Source organism: Cryptotermes secundus, unplaced genomic scaffold (assembly GCF_002891405.2).
Source record: "Cryptotermes secundus unplaced genomic scaffold, Csec_1.0 scaffold428, whole genome shotgun sequence".
NCBI lineage: Eukaryota > Metazoa > Arthropoda > Insecta > Blattodea > Kalotermitidae > Cryptotermes > Cryptotermes secundus.
Genome location: NW_019720711.1, coordinates 1,308,295 through 1,327,149, shown reverse-complemented (window position 1 = coordinate 1,327,149; position 18,855 = coordinate 1,308,295). Strand labels below are relative to the sequence as shown.

General features: G+C 41.9%; 1 protein-coding gene across 3 annotated transcripts in view; it reads right to left on the bottom strand.

Annotated features, from left to right (window-relative positions):
- Positions 1 to 18,855, bottom strand: part of LOC111871835 (neuroligin-4, X-linked) — a 756,550-nt gene that overhangs the window by 31,402 nt on the left and 706,293 nt on the right. For all 3 annotated transcript variants that reach the window (XM_033754434.1, XM_023865206.2, XM_033754432.1), the window contains exon 8: positions 15,563 to 15,714. In XM_033754434.1, the coding sequence (XP_033610325.1) occupies positions 15,563 to 15,714 (152 nt within the window). The remainder of the gene's footprint in view (positions 1 to 15,562; positions 15,715 to 18,855) is intronic.

Below are 18,855 nucleotides of genomic sequence, written 5' to 3'. Positions count from 1 at the left end.
CTTTCACTTCGGTTTTTCTAGATCTTAGACATACGGTAGGACTCCTTGGGCGGGTGATCAGCTCGTCGCTAGGCCTCTACCTGTACACAAACACAGAAAAACGCACACAAACATCCATGCCCTGAGTGGGATTCGTACCCACTATCCCGGCTTCCGAGCGAGCGAAGACAGTGCACGGCTTAGACCGCTCGGCTACCGTGACTGGCCTGTGGAAATACTTAACAAATCATATTTCCTTTAAACACGCCCTACTGCACTGAGAGGAATTAGAGCAAGTGTAATTAATTCCCAAACCTTAATGAACGATTTATGTGAAGTCTAACCTGCCCCTCAGTACCCATTTTTGTATCTGCAATATTCATAACTTTCCCACAGAGTGATATATTTTCTGGATATCAGTCATCAATGTAAATTTTTGAGACGATGTTGCGGACACTGGGCAATGTTTCCATTTTCACTTAAAACATTTCTCAGTTTGGTCTTATCTAGACAGGTAGTCTCTATTTCCGGACTAGTTCCATTGATTGGACTCAATAAAGTAGGTTTTTTACCTAAAGATGGAGAGAGATGCATTCTCCGAAACGTCATTTGAAATAAAAATTTACGGCGATAGCTAAAGTAAAAAATATTGATAATTCTACACAAATGTGGACGTACATTCTATGTGGGAGTCGATATCAGCCTTAGGTCTAATTCAAATTTTTGCTTTCCGATTCACATCATTTCAGGGCTAAAATTAAGGGAGGCATTACATATTTCTGCGTAATGTTTACACGCTCTTCTGTAAAATATCTGATCAATACTTGTGATGTACGGACCTCATAAAACATAATTTTTCCATTTCCTTTTATCTGCGCATCATTGGGCACTTGGTTCTGACGTAGTATGTACCTTTGGGTTCAGATGCGACAGAAGTTCACGCATGGTCTTCCTTGGGTATCCATAATGCTTCCTGAAGTTCATTAGCCTCTGTGAAGAACCTTTCAGAATTGCTTGAACATGCTCTAAAATATGCACTTCACACTCGCTAAATGAATGCCTTAAATGAAACATATTCATATGTCACCTGCATGATTTTACAATGAGCTACCTGTTCTCCTTTGAATCGAATATAACGTAAAATTTCTTCCTGTCATCAATCATAAGCATCTCTTCCCCTAGCTGGATAAATATATAAATGTATATACAGAGGGACAAAACTGTGGGGAGCCCAAATGAATGTGTATGAATTTCCATACAGTTTACTTTCGGCCATTTTTAAAACTGAACAGAAATGCAGTATAAGGTGTGAAGTGTGATATTCCCTCAAAAGATGGTGCTAGTCACATTAATGAATGGTTGGACAGTAAGGAAAATTGAGGCGGAACGGTGTGTGTACACTTTTGTGCTCCTCTCTATACATATTGTAACGTGGATGACCGCTGCTAGACAACGGCTAGACAAATATTTTTCCTACGGCAATGAATGTTAAGAAAGGCATTCCCGTCACGACACAACAGAAGGATTACTAAGGTACGGTATTCTTAATGTGTTTTCTTCACGTGATCCGTGCCGAAGGTTTACAGGGGACAACGAAGGTCATTTGAAGCCANAATTCTTAAGGGCAGAAAAATTCAGGGAACAAGTCCTCCGGGAGGGACTTTAAGCCGTGGGTCCCGTGTCGTAGATTTACGGCACGTAAAAGATCGTCATGTCTCTAGGAGACCTCTGAGCAAAATTAGGCAAAGTTTCCCGCCCAAGTAGTTTCCAATGCCTCCGGTAGATAGGGAAGTATCGGGTACCACTGCCAGTAGAAGGCCGACCCCGCTGGCTGAACGGGGCTGATAGCGAGCACCAGTATCGGAAGGGTTGGCTACTGGTAGAATATCAAAGGGGGACATACAATAGACTATTAGTCGCGGTGCATGGGGAAACCCACCCCCCTCCAATAATAATAATAATAATAATAATAATAACTGATTGTAATTGTAAAGAAGTGTCAACAAACCCAATCATCAAATCCAGAACCCATTATTACTGCTCACGACAACCCCGAATACGTGATGTTACAGTTCTTATTTACTACAATTGTGAATAACACCACAATTATAATAGCTCCGTAAGGTACTGTCGTAACATCCACTATTTCACTGTTTATCAAATATACTTCTATATCTAGCATCATTTTCAGTACCGATACTATATAGCATCGGATGATGCGATGACTGATGATTTGGAAGGATCTGGAAGGAACCGGTAGCGGCCTACATGAGGTGCTATCACGGAAATTAGGTTATTGATCAATAAGGATAGCTAGTGACCCCTCAGAGATTTGAATCTGGCACCTCCAGAATTATAGTCTACAGCGTTACTTCTGTACCTTTTCGGTATATAGTACTGCATGAAGTGAGAGTTGCTCGTTGGGGACGTGCAGATCTCGTGGGAATCATTCTAATCTTCAGAATCTCTACAAACATGCAAATGTCAGAATATGTTGCCGGTTTAGTCACTGAAACTGCTCGCATTCCTCTCGCAATTTCAACGACGCTCATTCCAGTTGTAGGGCAGGCTCATTTGAAGCAACCAGCAATAGAGGTTATGTCTACTTCTGGGTAATTGTCCTGTTCTATTTCTTCACATGCTTACTAATCCCTTTCATCCTCTTGATAACAAGGCTTCATTCCTGCATACAAGTTTGACTGTGAAATTAACTAATTTCCTGTTGTTAGGCACATTCTAGACTGCTCAGTCGCATTACTGTTAGACTTTCCGGCTTTGGACGAACAGCTCACAAAGATGTCAGCAGAACAGCAAGGCCGAATGAAGACGTTGCCAGCAAAACGCCTCGGAATCGAAACCGAGGGAGAGCCTTTAGGCTGTTCGGGACGAACAACCTTTAGAAGGGAGCAATGTAACGTGTCTGGAATCCAGAAGAGTCACTTCTATGGAAACGCTAGAATAGACCGTTGCATGGGAAACAACAATCGCTCTATTGGAGTTCTAACAGGAGTCTCCACGGTTATAACAGAGGGTTCGTTTGCATAGCAGCGACCGAGGTTATAAAATGGGGTTGAATGCATTCACACAGTCAGTCTTGATCCTACCGCTGAAGAAGACAGTCCAGTATTGCCGAGATATTGTAAGCAGTGATTGTAAAACTGCAAGAGCAGATTTTAAATATTTCTCTTTTTTCCCTTTCTTAATCTTGTAGACAGTCGGTAGGATTTCTTGGAGGGGGGATCAGCCCATCGTAAGGTCGCTACCTACACAGGACAACACAAACACAAAATAGACGTAAACAAACATCCATACCTCCGTTGGGATTCGAATTCACGACCTCAGTGTTCGAACGGGCGTAGACAGTTTATGCCTTAGACCGCGTGCCACTTTGACCGGCCATCGGATAAAATAGTATGAACTAAATAGCATAATTTCCTTCGTAAAATTCACACTTTTCTGGATAGGTCTTAAAATTATGCGTTCTCAGCCCCTTTTAAACCTCTACTAAAGCCACACTACGCTATTCCAGCGTTGCCTCAATTATCATAACATTGTCCAGGTAAATCAATATCTTGATACCGTTAATTGAAGCCATACCAGCATTCATTATTCTCCGAAATGTGCACACCACCGATTTTAATCCAATGGGCATATTACAGAATTCATAGTGCTCACAGCCGCGCTGAGGAACCGTTTTTACCTATTTTTTCTCTGAGACGGATCTGGCGGAAACCTCACGCACAGTTCAACATAGGGTATTATGCTTTCCCTAAGGGCAGAATCACACACAGCGACATCGGCCGTACGGAAAATGTCGTACGATTTTTTGCCATACGACTTCCTTTTCACACTAGGGCGACCAAATACATTTCTTTGCCCTCCGATAGACGTACGGTAGATGTAGCATGTCGTCACGTATGAGAGCTAAGACTACACTTTATATTCTACTACTTGATGCGACATGAACCGTACGGACGTCGTACGACCGATGTCACTGTGTGTGTTCCTGCCCTAAGGTGTCTCACATTTCTGTTACTAGTGGCAGTGAGGGCAGTGAGTCACTCTCCTATTGTAACCCTATTCAAATGTCAAAAATCAACGACAAAAGTGGGTGGACCACCACCTCTTCTTCACCGATATCATAATACTACTACTCCATTGACTTGGTGTGGAGGGGAGAAGCCGGAATAACGCAGTCGGTAGAGTGGCTACGGGCTGGATGACCGAAAGGTTAGATTTCGAGTCCCGGTAGGGTCGATAATTTTCTCTCCTCGATGTCGTTCAGACCGGTTCTGGGGCCCACTCAGCCTTCTATCCAATGGGTACCGGGGCACTTTCCCAAGGGTTAAAGCGGCTGGGGTGTGAAGCTGACAACTCACCTCCAAATTTCCGAGATCAAGAAAATATTGATCTATAGATCCACTCCACCATACGCCTTCATGGCGTAATGCTTAATCAGTTAAGCAGAGGAACCATTTTACTTTAACTTTACTTCATTTTTCGCCTTCAGTGTTTGATTACTCCATTTATTCTGTGACCTTTTAACTTTGTCCGTCGGGCCTTCCGGGGTTCCAGTTCTGATTCGCTATTCTGCGGTACAGATCCGTGACAGGTCTTGGTGTCGAATATACCGTTGAATGCATAATGATCAGCCTACCTTCCGGAGTATATAACACGGCATTATCTCATTCGAAAATGTTCACAGTCTCTTTCACATCTCCGTCACTTACGCGCTCAAACCAAAATGTTTCATCACTTCTCTTAGCCGATCTGTGCGATCCATCAATTTTACATAGCATCTGGCTGAGCTGGAAGTAGTTCTATGGTTACCTCCTCGTCCTTCGGGTTCATTAAGCTTGATGCACACTACCCATCTGCTGCGGAGGCCGTCATATATTCCGCTGTAAACATCCAAGGTGGTATCTCCCTTCTTTTCCAAAATTCCTGTCCTGCTTTCATCGATTTATTTAACAAGCCTACTTCAGTTTCGGGGGCACGCGGTAGCGTAGTTAGTTGAGCCGGAAGGTCGAGGGATCAATCCCGATGAGGTAATTGAATTTTTACTTGACCTAACCCTTCTAGCCGCACTATGGCCTTGGGGTCGACTCAGCCTCTAACAGAAATGAGTAACAGGAATTTTTATGGGGGTAAAGGGCGGCCGGCGTGTAAGTCTGACAACCTTACGGCCATCTATGAGGCGACTGTCTACAAGATGTGGGAGCCTTGAACTCTAACAAACCTATCGGCCTTCAGAGCCGGTTACATGGACAGCTATTTCAGTTTCGTTTCTACACTTTAAAATTCCGTTCATGTCACGTCTTAGCTATCCCTACCACACATCAGAATTTCTCTTCCCACGTACACCTCCTTACATTCACACTGAAATTTAGGTTACCTAGAAATCGTGATTTCACGCCAGAGTGCGCCTTTAACTCCGCGTCCTGTCATGGAACTAGTCCGTTTTCCTGTCATAGCTACTTTCCGGGAATCCTTGGCTCATTTCTCTGTCGCGACACCTCACCGCTGGCCGACTTATGTCCTTGCCTCTAGGTCTATACCGAACACTACAGCCGCTAACCACTGCCGACATAATAGCCGACTCATCTTGTACCGCTAACACTATGCGCGTAGCTAGGAAAGTGGACTTACTGTGGTCTGTGTCCTTCAGTACATAAACCATGTAAAAATCACTCCCTTGTCACGTGTTCAATCGGAGTTAACACTCCCTTAACATCATATCCTTGGCACACATCCCATGTGAGGACTTCCTAAATCCCTTCTGAGGCATCAAAGTGGCAGGCTCAAGCCGTAAAGTTTCTGTGCTCTTTGCCCGTTGTTGAGAGCTCAGCACGCATAATAAACCAACTCTCGTCTCCCCCACAGTTTCCTTCAAGGATCTGTTTGACATCGAGCCATTTTACTATAACTACTTACTACTATATTCTCCTGTACTCTTCACAGTAAAAAACTTCAGAAACGACACAGGCTGATCCTACCGCGCTAACTCGAAACCTGTAGAGACATTATTTCTAAACACTCACAGATTTCGTTTATTCCTATCGAAAGGCCTATCTGTGATGATTAAGTAATAAAGTCCATCAAGTGCTCGCACTCCAAAAAAGACTTTACATATATGCAGAACACAGGACATAACAAACGGATTTCTGTCATTAGAAATCGAGACAAGAATAAAATATTAATGTAGTTAAAATAAGTTAATTTTATTATAATAAACAGCACTTACTTACTTATGGAGATGAGCCGTTCTAGTGAAGAAACCAAATCTGCAACTACTTAAGAATTTCACAGTATTTTATGGAACTCGAATCTTCATTACTGTGTTCACAAGAGCCTTCCACTGGTCCCTATCCTGAGCCAGATCAATCCAATCCATACCTTTCCATCCTATCCCTCCATGGTCCGTTTTAATATTGTCCACCCACCTACGCCTTGGTTTTCACAGTGGTCTCTTTCCTTCTGGCTTTCCCACCAATATCCTATATTTTTAGAAACTACTGTATGGCTCCGAAGTTGTGAAACGCTTTGCTTCTTAAGAAATTAAGATCTGATTATTTGTGACATATATTTCAAAATCTGTGGCTAATTTACCGAATTTGTGGCGTTATTTGCCTTCCCTTACTTTATTTGATTATTGTATACTACTCCCTGCGGTGCAGTGAATGTAATTCCTACATATTTATGATTAGAAAGTTAGTAATTGTTTGAAAGCAGGGTATTCTTGCTTGTTCTATTCCAAGGAAATAACAAAACTATGAAAATTCAGTTCTTTGCCTGCACGACTGAAGAAGACCACACTAATCTCAGCCATGAGAGCCCGTCATATGGTCGAGATCGAAACAAGCCCTTCTTAAGTAGAGCTTAGAACGTTACTTCTACACCAGTCTGCTGGGCGTGTGGGTTTCGCCTTCATGGTCTTGTGCCAACATCAGCTTTAATTTGCGGTCAGTATCAATAGAAACAGATGTTAGCGTAGAAACTCAGTACAGCTGTACGTAACAGCTGTTATTGTCTTCCCGTGTTTTGCTAACGAGCTTTAAGTACTTGGCCGATGTTCACTCGTTGTTCCGGGTGATCAATATCTCTCCACGGCTCGCCCTGTTACGTACATCCAACCCGGCCCACTCCAAGTTATGTTTAATTCAAGGGTGACCAACATCTCTGACTCATGTATTCGGTATCACACGTGAACGAAATGTTGTATTAAGCATACGATGGGGTACCCAAAAGAAACCGAACTAATTTTTTTGTAAGCAAAGCTTTTGTAGTACCGCGTTTTGCCCCTATGAGCGCATAGAGCTAACATTCCTGAGTCGATAAGCCGACTACCGTTGCTTCAGAAGGTAAGGACTAGTTTCGGCAGAGTTTTTAGTGACATCTTTTTTTTTGTGATCGTCGTTTTTGCAATGGCCCGAACACATGAAAATGTTGAAAAAATTCGTGAAATCATCAGGGAAGATCGACGACGGACCATTGAAAAATTGTGGAGCTGTCGGGAGTGACTTGGAGCTCAGTTCAGCGAATTTTGACAGAAGATTTGGGAATGAAAAAGGTGGCTGCGAAATTCTTGCCACGACTGCTGACTGCTGAACAAAAACAAGGTCGCGTGGAAGCATGCTGTGCTTTGAAAGAAGAGTCCCGAAATGATCAAAACTTTTTTTCAGCGTTTTGCTGATGTTGCTGAGGTGAAGGAAAAAACGACGGAGGCGCTGTCAAGCATCTCAAAAGATGAATTTAGACAATGTTTTGAAAAATGGAATAAAAGACTAGACAAGTGTATTAGTGTAAGTGGAGAGTACTTTGAAAGGGATTGAAGGTTTGTGCTTAAAATTTGAATGAATAAGTTTAAAAAAAATAAGTTCGGTTTCTTTTGGGTACCCCCTCGTATATGATGAACTCACTCACTCATGGAGCTGAGCCCTTCTTGAGTAGCTGCCAATTGTGTAGCTACTCAAAAATTTCCCAGTATTTTATGGAACCCGAAGATTCATTATAATGTTCACAAGAGCCTTCCAGCCGTCCCTATCCCAATCCAGATCAATCCAATCCATATCATCTCATCCTATCTCTCTGAGATCCATCTCAATATTGTCCACCCACCTACGCCTTGGTCTTTCCAGTGGCCTCCTTCCTTCCGTATTTCCTATCAATATCCTATATGCATTTATATACAATGAACATCGGATGAAATTTCGTAGAAGGAAACACGGAACAGTATATAATAAGTAAGGAAAGAGAAACCGTTTTTCTTTTATGGGGTTCGTCTCCTTGCGGCTATCGAAATTTCATCACGTTTCTTATAGGAGCCCTCCAGATTAATGCAACGAATACTGTCCCATCTTCATAATAACCTATTTTAATATTATTCTTCCCTGTACAGATAAATCTTTCAACTAGTATCTTTTTTTCTTCCTCTTCTGACGCTTGAAATCATCCCTTTCATCTGATTATGTTTATTTAATTCGCGTAGTGGGGGCTGGAGTCCAACTGGGTCCACTCGGCACGGCGGCCACTGATTGGCCTATTGTAACCTGCCCAGTGTGATTATGATGATGGAGAATTTTGTGGAATGAAGATTGGCAGGGGAAACCGAAGTACTGGGAGAAAACCCGTCCAAACGCCACTTTTTCCACCATAAATCCCACTTGAACAGACCCGGGATCGAACCCGGGCCGCCGCGGTGGGAACCCAGCGACTAACCGCTTGAGCTATGGCGCGGCCATCATGTTTATTTGATTGCCCTAATAGAATACAACCATACGAGTATAGGTGTTCTGTGGGCTGAGCATGTGTCAAGAGGTCACACTTTTCATTTGACGACGTATCAGAACTAGAGAGACTGCTGTGAGATGAATTCGCGATCCCTGTGTTTAGGAGGCTGAGACCATGCACTGCTACGGACGAATATCGCCTGATGATTCGGCAACTTCTTGTTCACTTCTGTGCGGCGTGTGCTCGAAACAGCAGGCGCCCTACACATCCACCAACTTGCGATTCGTGCTCAGCGTCCTTCAGAAATGGCCCGTTTTATGGTACAATTTATTATCTTTGATGCACATCCTAGTTTTATATTCTTACCTGCGCAACTAGCAACAAAATAAAACAAGCTAGTTTCTTATCTGTGCTGTAAACATTAAGGCGGGTTTAGACAGGCAACAACAATTGACTAACTTTTAAAATTCTTCCGTTACTTTATTGTTGTATATTGTCAGCAAAGCTAATGGAAGTCGATGGTTACGACGACCAAATTCTCCAGTGTTGTTGGAAACGCGGAGCAACTTCGAGCCCCACGAAAATCTTCTTCCACCACCTTGACGAGTGGTAAACTTCCATTTCAATTATATTAGCAGCTGTACTTCTTTTGGCTTGTTTTGGATTTCAGCCATCGTCTGTTATGTAAAAGACAAAAGACCACAACGTTTCGGAGACTGGATCTGTCTCCGTCCTCAGGTGGGTAGGGCAGGATAAACCTATTCGGTTGGGCCCGTTAGAAAGAGCCACTCTCAGTGATTGGGAAGTACAGTATACACCATCGTCAGAATCCTTTCAAGTATATATCAGCAGTTGTTTATAAAAATTTACGTCCATTTATTTGCAGAAAACTTAGGCCAAAGAAGATAATAAGGATACTAATAATTCCACGTCTTGGGGGGAGTCATGAAAATTCAGCCTTTTGCAGAGAAGCAAGGCAAACACTTTTTTCAGAAATATACAAGAATATCACATATGATTCTCAATAAAATTGGACTGCAAGAGCGGGGAATTGACAAGTAGACGAAGAAAACAACTCCGATATTTACAAAGTGAACAATTAGGCAAACACTAAGACTTTTGGAAACCGGAGTCTCCTATAAAATTTCAGTGTTTCTGGGTTCGTTATTTTCATCTGATGCCTGAAAATATAATATAATTTAAATAAGGAATTGAGAGCAACTTGTAAAAGACTGACTTCTTCTTTGAGAATTTAAGGAATCTTAAAAAATTTCGCAGATTATTATTTGAATATTTATAAGTGATTTAGAAGATATTTAATTTATTTCTGTCTTATTCCTGGAGTCTGATTAGGTACGTGGGCTGTGACGAGGAAAGGCGAACTTAACCTAAAAGAAATGAAACTTTTGATAGAGTTGGTAAACCCATGCCTAATCAGACATATGGGGGGGATAACGCCTTTTCGCTTCTCAGGTACACGTCTACTCAGTAGGAACGTCATCCTGAGGTAACAAACCACACGATTTTAATATTCACAGCTCCACTTCTTTCTCTTCCAGTGCTTAATTTTATTGTTTCTATCGTACATCCTGAGCCCTTTGAGATATCTTTGGGCTACTTCTGGTGAAACAGCAAATACACTTGAATTCATTGTGAAACCACATATCCTTCAGTCTGTGGGTGTCATAGCTGTCATGTCGGTGGACTTGTACATGAAAAATAATTAAGAGAAATTTTCCTCTATCTAGACGAGCTTGAAAATGCCCGAAACGGACATGGAGGGTTCGGATGGCTGAGCTAAACACGAATACTGGCATGACAAACTGCAGAAGCGGCTACTGAACCGTGAAATGATTTCCCATAAATCCATGCTTTAACTTCGCCTAGTTTCACACAACTTCATTCACCAGACAATATGTCTTCATCGCAGCTTCCTTCTGTCAGCAGCGACCAAGACGGGTTTCTTTATTTTCGGTGCATTAACTAACTACATAGAGCTGAGCCCTTCTTGAAGAGCCGTCAAATCTGCAGCTACTGAAGAATTTCCCAGCATTTTATGGAACCCGAACTTTCACTACCGTGTTCACACGAACCCTCCACTGGTCCCTATCCTAAGCTACGCCAATCCAGTCACTACCACCCCATTCTATCTCTCTAAGATCCATTTTAATATTGTCCACCCACCTACGCCTTGATCTTCCCAGTGGTTCTTTCCTTGTGGCTTTTCCACCAATATCCTAAAGCATTTCTTTTCTCCCCAGCCGTGCTACATGCCCTACCCACCTCATCCTCCTTGACTTGATAGCTCTAATTATACTTGGAGAAGAGTACAAGTTATGATGCTCCTCATTATGCAGTTTTCTCCAACCTCCTGTCACGTCATCACTCTTCGGTCCAAATATTCACCTCAGTACCCCGTTCTCAAACACCCTCAGTCTATGTTCCTCCCTTAATGTCGGTGGTATACTTTCCTTTCTATCACTTCATACATATTTCGTCCAACGTGAGGTTTGATTGCATAGCGTTAATTTAAGTTAGCTTGGTTTTGATGTGTTCTGATCTTCTGGTAATATTTGCATATGTTTATGCCCCAGGGTAGTGTGAGGTTCATCGCAAACTGAGAGAAGGCTTTACATTCTCCTGTAAGCAGGAAGCCAACGGAGATAAGGGACGCTCTCCACGAGGAATATAACACTTTAGAATGCAGGGTTAAGCACCTGAATCGCTTGCTTTCAAATTTCTGCCATATTTCGTAAGGAGATATTCTTTATGGGGGTCTTTTTATTCTCATAAAAACGCTATTATTTCCTCAAAATAGCACTGAAAAACTTATCGTTACAATGGGGATTCCATGTATGTTATTGAAGGTATGATTCGAATTAGAATTAAGATATTATTAAAAAAAATATCCCTCATAATTAAATAGCCACATAACGAAGGTAAGGGGAAATTACTTTGCCAGTCTGTAAAAATGTATGTATATATGTAAGAAATTACTTTTCTAGTTTCACGATTTATTTGTACATTTTGATCTGATTGTGAGCTGATCACAGTGGCTGCGCGGTCTAAAGCATGAACTGTCTTCGGCCTCTCAAACACCGGGATCGTGGGTTCGAATCCAGCATGCATATCTGTGTTTATGTTGCTCTGTGTGTAGGTTGCGAACTTGCAAGAGGCTGATCCCCCGTCCAAGGAGTTATACCTACTGTGTAAGAGTAAGAATCTGAAAAAGCGATCAAGGTCCAACAACGGACTATAGAGGCATTGATAGATAAATAGATAGAGAGACATGCAGACAGATAGATAAGTCTTATGATAGTGTTCCAATGTCTTCTGTGTACACTGCTTTACGACACATACATCAGACCTCACCCAAAGACGATTGTCTGCCTGTTAAGAATATTCCATAAATTGCGTTCGGCATTTCATTTGAGAACAACTGATTGGAACTCTGTTAAAGTAACAGTAGGCATTATCAGGCTACATGGACAGATTTACACATTAGGAATCGTACTGCGTTGTGACTCGAAGTGTATCCTGATAACACTAACGAATGCGGGTCCTATTTCCAGCACCTACACTAATAGAATCTGTCGTAGTTTACGTGGCTCTGTTTCTCCTGGAAGACTTCAAGCGATGTGAAAAATTTTATTAATAACTTGCCTCTGCAAATCGGTTCCTTATGTCCTACTTTATATGGTGTACTAAGCGCCAACAATAATGGAGTTTGAATTTAATTAATTTGTTTTAAAATAATATTTGCATGACAAACCTCCAGAACATCCGACATTCGGTGATTACATTAGACATTCCGTAAAATTGTGACGGGTTTGCAGTCTGATGATTATTAATCTGAAGAAATTCGCATCAGTTTTTTCCCCAGATGTCAGATATTATATTTAATGGCCTGTTACAATTCGTAATTTCTTCCGTATTGAGGGGGTGGGTTTCCCCATGCACTTAGACCGGTTACTGGTCCATTGTGCGTCCCCCTTTAATTTCTACTGTCTCCATACCCTACCGGTACTGGTGCTTACTATCAGTCCCTTTCTGCCAGCGAGGTTCCAACCTCTTACTGGCAGTGGTATATAATAGTTAGTCCCCTTCTGTCCGCGAGGTCGTCCCTCCTCTGGCAGGGGTTCCTAGTCCCTTTCTGCCAGCAAGGTTTCTACCCTCTACTTGGCAGTGGTATCTAATACTTTAGTCCCGTTCTGTCAGAGAGGTCCCCCCTCCTCTGGCAGTGGTACCTGATACTTCCCCCATCTACTGGAGGAATTGGAAACTAGTTGGGCGGGAAACTTGGCCTAATTTTGCTCAGAGGTCTCCTAGAGAGATGAAGTTCTTTTACGTGCCGTAAATCTACGACACGGGACCCACGGCTTAAAGTCCCTCCCGGAGGACTTGTTCCCTGAATTTTTCCGCCCTTAAAAATTCCACGACCTCCGCCGGGTTTTTGAACCCGCGTACCTTGCGTCATGAGGTTTCGTAATTTGTTATCCATCCCGAGTTATATCAAGCTGTTCATGTCTCAGATTTAGCTTGTCCACTCCACACTACAATATGTACTGTACTGACTTTTGAAATCAAGTAAGATGGAGAAATGCTCAGACAAGGAACGTAGGAGTGGGTTGATCTACTTTGAAAGCGAAGCATTAACAGTAATTTACTCGTATAATGCAGATTCTAAAGGGTTCTGACTGAAATTACTGGGTTCTTGGACTATATAAATCAACTGATTGTGCTACTGGACGATGGGCGGAGTCCAAAAATCCAGTAATCCCGAGTAAACTATATTCAGCTTTGAGTGAAACAAAGCCAGCCTCCTTGTGTTATGAATAATAAATACATATTTCGTACGGATATAAGGTTGGTTCATTTTTGTTTTCAATAAAATGAGAAGCACCGAATAAAGGAACCGTGTTTCAGTCAAGCTGAGTGGATTATGACGTATAGGTTGATAGGGGTAGTCCAGCGCAAGGCCTCAGTCTGTACAGGAAATCACAAGAGGACACACAAAGTCGTGGATTTCCGTTCATACCCCGATTATGATTCGAAACTGCCTCAGACTGCAAGGCAATTTTTTAAATTTAATTAATTGCAGAAAAATAATTTCCTCCTTAAAGAAAATTTAAGTATATATTTTTATACACAGTTCACAAAAATATTACAAGTGTTTTTGTTTCATCATCAACCAGAATCTTTTGAAAGCTACAATTCTGATTTCGTTGTGAAAGAGTGCGCGAAGCACCTGATGAATGATTTTGAAGGTAAAAGGTGAGTCCATTGCAATGTTTCAGTGTATGTTCTCCACACAAATGACGCCTGAATTTACTTCAAAATAAGAGGCAAATTACAGAGTTAAAATCTTAATTTATAGAAAAAATATGTCGAGTTGACTGGGTTCCAGATATCAAGGGCGGCCCCTTCTAGACTAAGGTCCATGGTGAATTTGATTTGTAAAGGCCTGAAATATCTGACATTTTTCCTGCATGAGTGGTGATTTAATATTTGTGAATAATGTTAATAAACATAGGAAGATTTTGGGACTTGAATACAAAGTGGATGAGTTATGCTTATTCATAGATTCACTGCAGATAAATCTGAAGGCGGAGTGTTTCTGCATAATGGAAATACTAGGAATCCGTTCCTGTTATCCAAGAAATTGACTATGATAAATACGCGTGGTGATTATAAAGTGACAAAACTTCTTGTGATACGCGTATGATGCATGATATTTCTGATTTGTATGTTAGTGGGACAGCAGAGAAAATGAGAAGCATTAGACAGTAAAATAACTACCGGTTAGATCAAGTTTAGATCCACTGCAGAATATTGTGCTTCATCAGCCCTGTAAATAGGGAAGTAGTTGGTTTGTCTCCCTTCACGTTTACGTATTTAGGTACGAGCGGCCGCGCCATAGCTCAAGCGGTTAGTCGCTGGCTTCCCACCGCCGTGACCCGGGTTCTATCTCGGGTCTGGTCAAGTTGGATTTGTGGTGGACAAAGTGGCGCTGGAGCAGGTTTTATCAGAGTACTTCGATTTCCCCTGCCAACCTTTATTCCACCAATTGCTCCACAATCACCCTCACCTATCATCTGGGGCTGGTACAATAGGCCAGAAGTGGCCGCAGTGCAAGGGACTTAGTCCCACCCCACTAGCAATAAGAAGATAATACTTAGATACTTAATCAGTTCGTCTCATACCTAACGGTGTCGAGGTCATTTCCGCATTTTCATTATTTTATATACGGTAGGACTCCTTGGATGAGTGATCAGCCTGTAGTAGGGCCTCTGTCTAAACACAGGACAACTCAAACACAGAATGATCACATACACACACCAAATATCCATGCCTTGTGTGGGATTCGAAATCACGAACCCGGCTTACATTACAAAATACAGGTGTCTTCAGGTGTCTCCGGAGACAGGGACTAGCTCTACTGATTGGGTCCAGCTGAGTAGGAAGACAAGATAAAGACAAGACGACAGATCATATTCAAAAGTATAATATTTTTACTCGCTGCCCGTTGTTGGAAGTTGATCTTAGAAACTTCAGATATCAGTTTGAGAAGGAAGAAGTAGCAGAAATATTTGTATTTTTATTGCTATATTATTAACTGTAACGAAATTATATTCATATGTAAATATTCCTCTTATATTCACTTGAGAACGGCGTTTGATAAAAATTCGAAGAAAACATTGAAATATACACTCGAAACATTTGTAGAATGACGCGTTCTTTAAATTGGAATATAAATGTAATTTCTTATGTGGAGTGATATGAACGAAACGATTTGGATATGCTGAAGCATGCTTTTAATCCGAGTAAAATTTGAACGTTAAAGCCATCTTACCCGGTTTTGGCGAAGTTCGTGAAGAAGTTGAGAACGGCCTCTGCAACTCCCATGTCTTGCCGGCTGTAGTTCTGTGGGAAGAAGGGTTGTCCACCAACCAGGGGCATCCCAAGGATGTAAGTGACATCCTCACCGCGCACGCTGCCAAGTCTCTAAACCACAACGAGTCTGTAATTAATAGTGCAAAACCCAACACACCATAAGGCAGATGGGGGGGAGGTGAAAATTAGTTATAAATGGAAAGATCTTGAATAGGAATTGTGTGGACATGGAAATTTTGTTCTGAAAAGTAGAAAATATGATCTTTTCTCGGTAGTTGATGAAAGAACTTTAGCAAATTAAATACTTACTTACTTACTCACTCATGGAGCTGAGTCATTCTGGAGCAGTCGCCAATTGTGCAACTACTCAAGAATTCCCCAGCATTTTATGGAACCCGAAGGTTCATTACAGTGTTCACAAGAGGCCTCCACTGGTCTATATCCTGAGCCAGATCAATCCAGTTCACATCATCCCATCGTCTCTCTCTCTAAGATCAATTTTAATATTGTCCTCCCACCTACGCATTGGTGTTCCCAGTGGTCCCTTTCCTTCTGGCTTTCCCACCAATATCCTATACGCATTCCCCTTCTCCCCATTTGTGCTACATGCCCTGCCCACCTTATCCACCTTGACTTGATCATTGTAATACAGTGAACATAAATCTATCGTGAAGCTTGTAAAATGAAAAAAATGGAGAGTTCGTGTCCTTCTGCCTGCTATTTGTTATTTGAAGCTAGTGGGAAAATTTCGAATTAATTCGGTTTTGGACGTCTACACTAAAAGATGCTTACGGTCTGCATCGCCCAAACCCAGCTCACATTTTATGCGATATTAAAGTACAAATTTGTTTTTCAGAAGCGGCTCATACATTTTTCAATAAGGTTCATTTTTCAGTTATAATTTTTTATATAAACGCAAAATGAGAAATCACCATCAGAGAACTTATTATTTATCTCCTTTTTGTTGATCAAATAATATTACATTTCTTGATATTTTTCGATCTTAGGATGACCATTTTCAATGAGAGATCAAGAATTAAAAGGAAACTTACAATACTTGTAAATAAAAGTTTTATACTTGTTATCATTTAAGTTGGAGATAAAATTTGTAAACAGTTAAAATTAATATTGTAACGTGTTATCTTACGGCCATCGCTGCGCAACGGCCACAACAGGAAGATAACAGCCTGCAATGCGTCTCCACGGTTACGACGAAAACACGGAGAGCTCCCACAGCGACAAGGCAATAAGAGTGGGCCGTTCCATGGACCAAACAAGCGCGTTTCCTAGGAGATGAAAGGTAACGAATTGTTCGAAGCGCTGCGTGACAACAGAAGGTTCATTGCATAGCAACCGCCAAGGTTATAAAAGCCCTAACAAGTTATTAATGCCAATAGACATGCCCTTGTGGAGGCGGGGTCGAAAACTCCACAGTGACCCTGCGAGTCGTAAGAGGCGAAGAGAAGGGAAGTCTCAAATCTGAGACAGTAAAATATGGTCTCGAGTCACAAGGGACTCAGACCCGAGAAAGACTGCACTGGCAAGGGCCAGCAGCATATACAAAAGGCAGACTCGTCCTCTCGTCAGAGAGGGCGCCCCAGGAAAACAAGACTGTCAAACAGCAATAAATATTTGGTCAAGAGCCCCAGATGGGACTCGACACCAAGACTTACTGACTCACTGACCGTCAGTCGCAATGTGACTTTGACTAAGGAGTTAGTTGAAATATAGCAGCCGCTGCAGTAACAGCGAAGTTCCAGCACCCGTTGGAGTTGTTTCCAGAATAGGGATGGGGACGGGCGCGACATTATTTTTTGGCGCTCTACAAGTGTACAAACGCGCATAAAAGTATGTAATAGAAATTTATATCAGGGCGCATTTCCAAATTTCAACAAAATGGATGCTGTTCCAGATAAATTCATTTCCTTCTTTTACAAATTTTTCTCCAGGCAACAAAAGATCGCGCACCCGTGGCACGTCCAGCAGACAACATTCTGAGAGAGAGGAAGAATGGGAAGATAAAATCTGGCGAGTTTCGAGAATTTATTTTCCTCTGTGGTCTTCATGTTTGTGCTTGTATTGTGCACGCGGGACGATAATGTTCACATAATTTACAGGACATCGTTCAGTGAAAACTCCTGAAGCTACATTGGGGTTTCATGGACATTACAAAAAAGTGTGATATTTCAGGTTCTCACAGCGGTGTCTTTGAGGTCGTCTGTCTTCTGGGATATGATGCCACATGAACTGACAAGGTAGAGGTAAAGCTATTCCTGTAACAGGCCTTGGAGACCCATAGGATTGTGACACGCTGAGGCTCCCACATTATGTAGACAATCGGTTCACAGATGGCGGTAAGGTTGCCAGCCTTATGCGCCGGCCGCCCTTTAGCCCTCAGGAAGATTCCTGGTACTCATTTCTGTTAAAAGCTGAGTCGCCCCAGGGCCATAATACGACTGGACCGGGGCTCGAACTCGCGACGTTCTAGCTCGTAGTACAGTGCCTCAACCAACCACGCTACCGCGTGCCCCTGTAAACTGACAAATAGTTACTAAAGATTTGGAGGCGTATGATACTTCCAACTTCAGGCAAAAGTTTTCTGACTGTAGCAATTTACCCCAAAATTTTGGTAATGACTTAAATAACAGTACTGCATCACATCCAAGAACAGAGTAATCTTCATTCTGTACTTGGGTGTAAAAATTAAGTTTGCATATTACATTTTGTACAAGGAATGTTAAACAGGACTCCACTCAAATGAAATAATTATCTTGTACTCTGTTATTTTCCTGGCAGCAGAATACTAATGTGCTTGGAAGGATAAACACGCATGTTCTGCTGTAACAAGCATTGTACTGTAAAACTGCCTGCTCATGTCCCTGGGAGACTGCGATAATTTGAAAGCCATAAACTCTATGTAAATTATGACAGGCTGAGCGCGAGACCACATGATACTGTCCGTGGCTGCATCTATCTAGGGGCTCCTCCGGTTAGTGACTACAATAAATTACACAAGTATGCATACTGTTACACAGGCAGTCAGGGCCACTGAGTAACAGAACCAGGAGACAAATTGTATTAAAAACTTTCACAAATTTAGAAGCTAGAATTTAATTTTAGTTTCAGTTACATATCATTATTTACTTACTTACTCATGGAGCTGAACCCTTCCTGAGGAGCAGCGAATTCTGCAGCTACTGAAGAATTTCCCACCATTTTATGGGACCCAAAGTTCATTATCATGTTCACAAG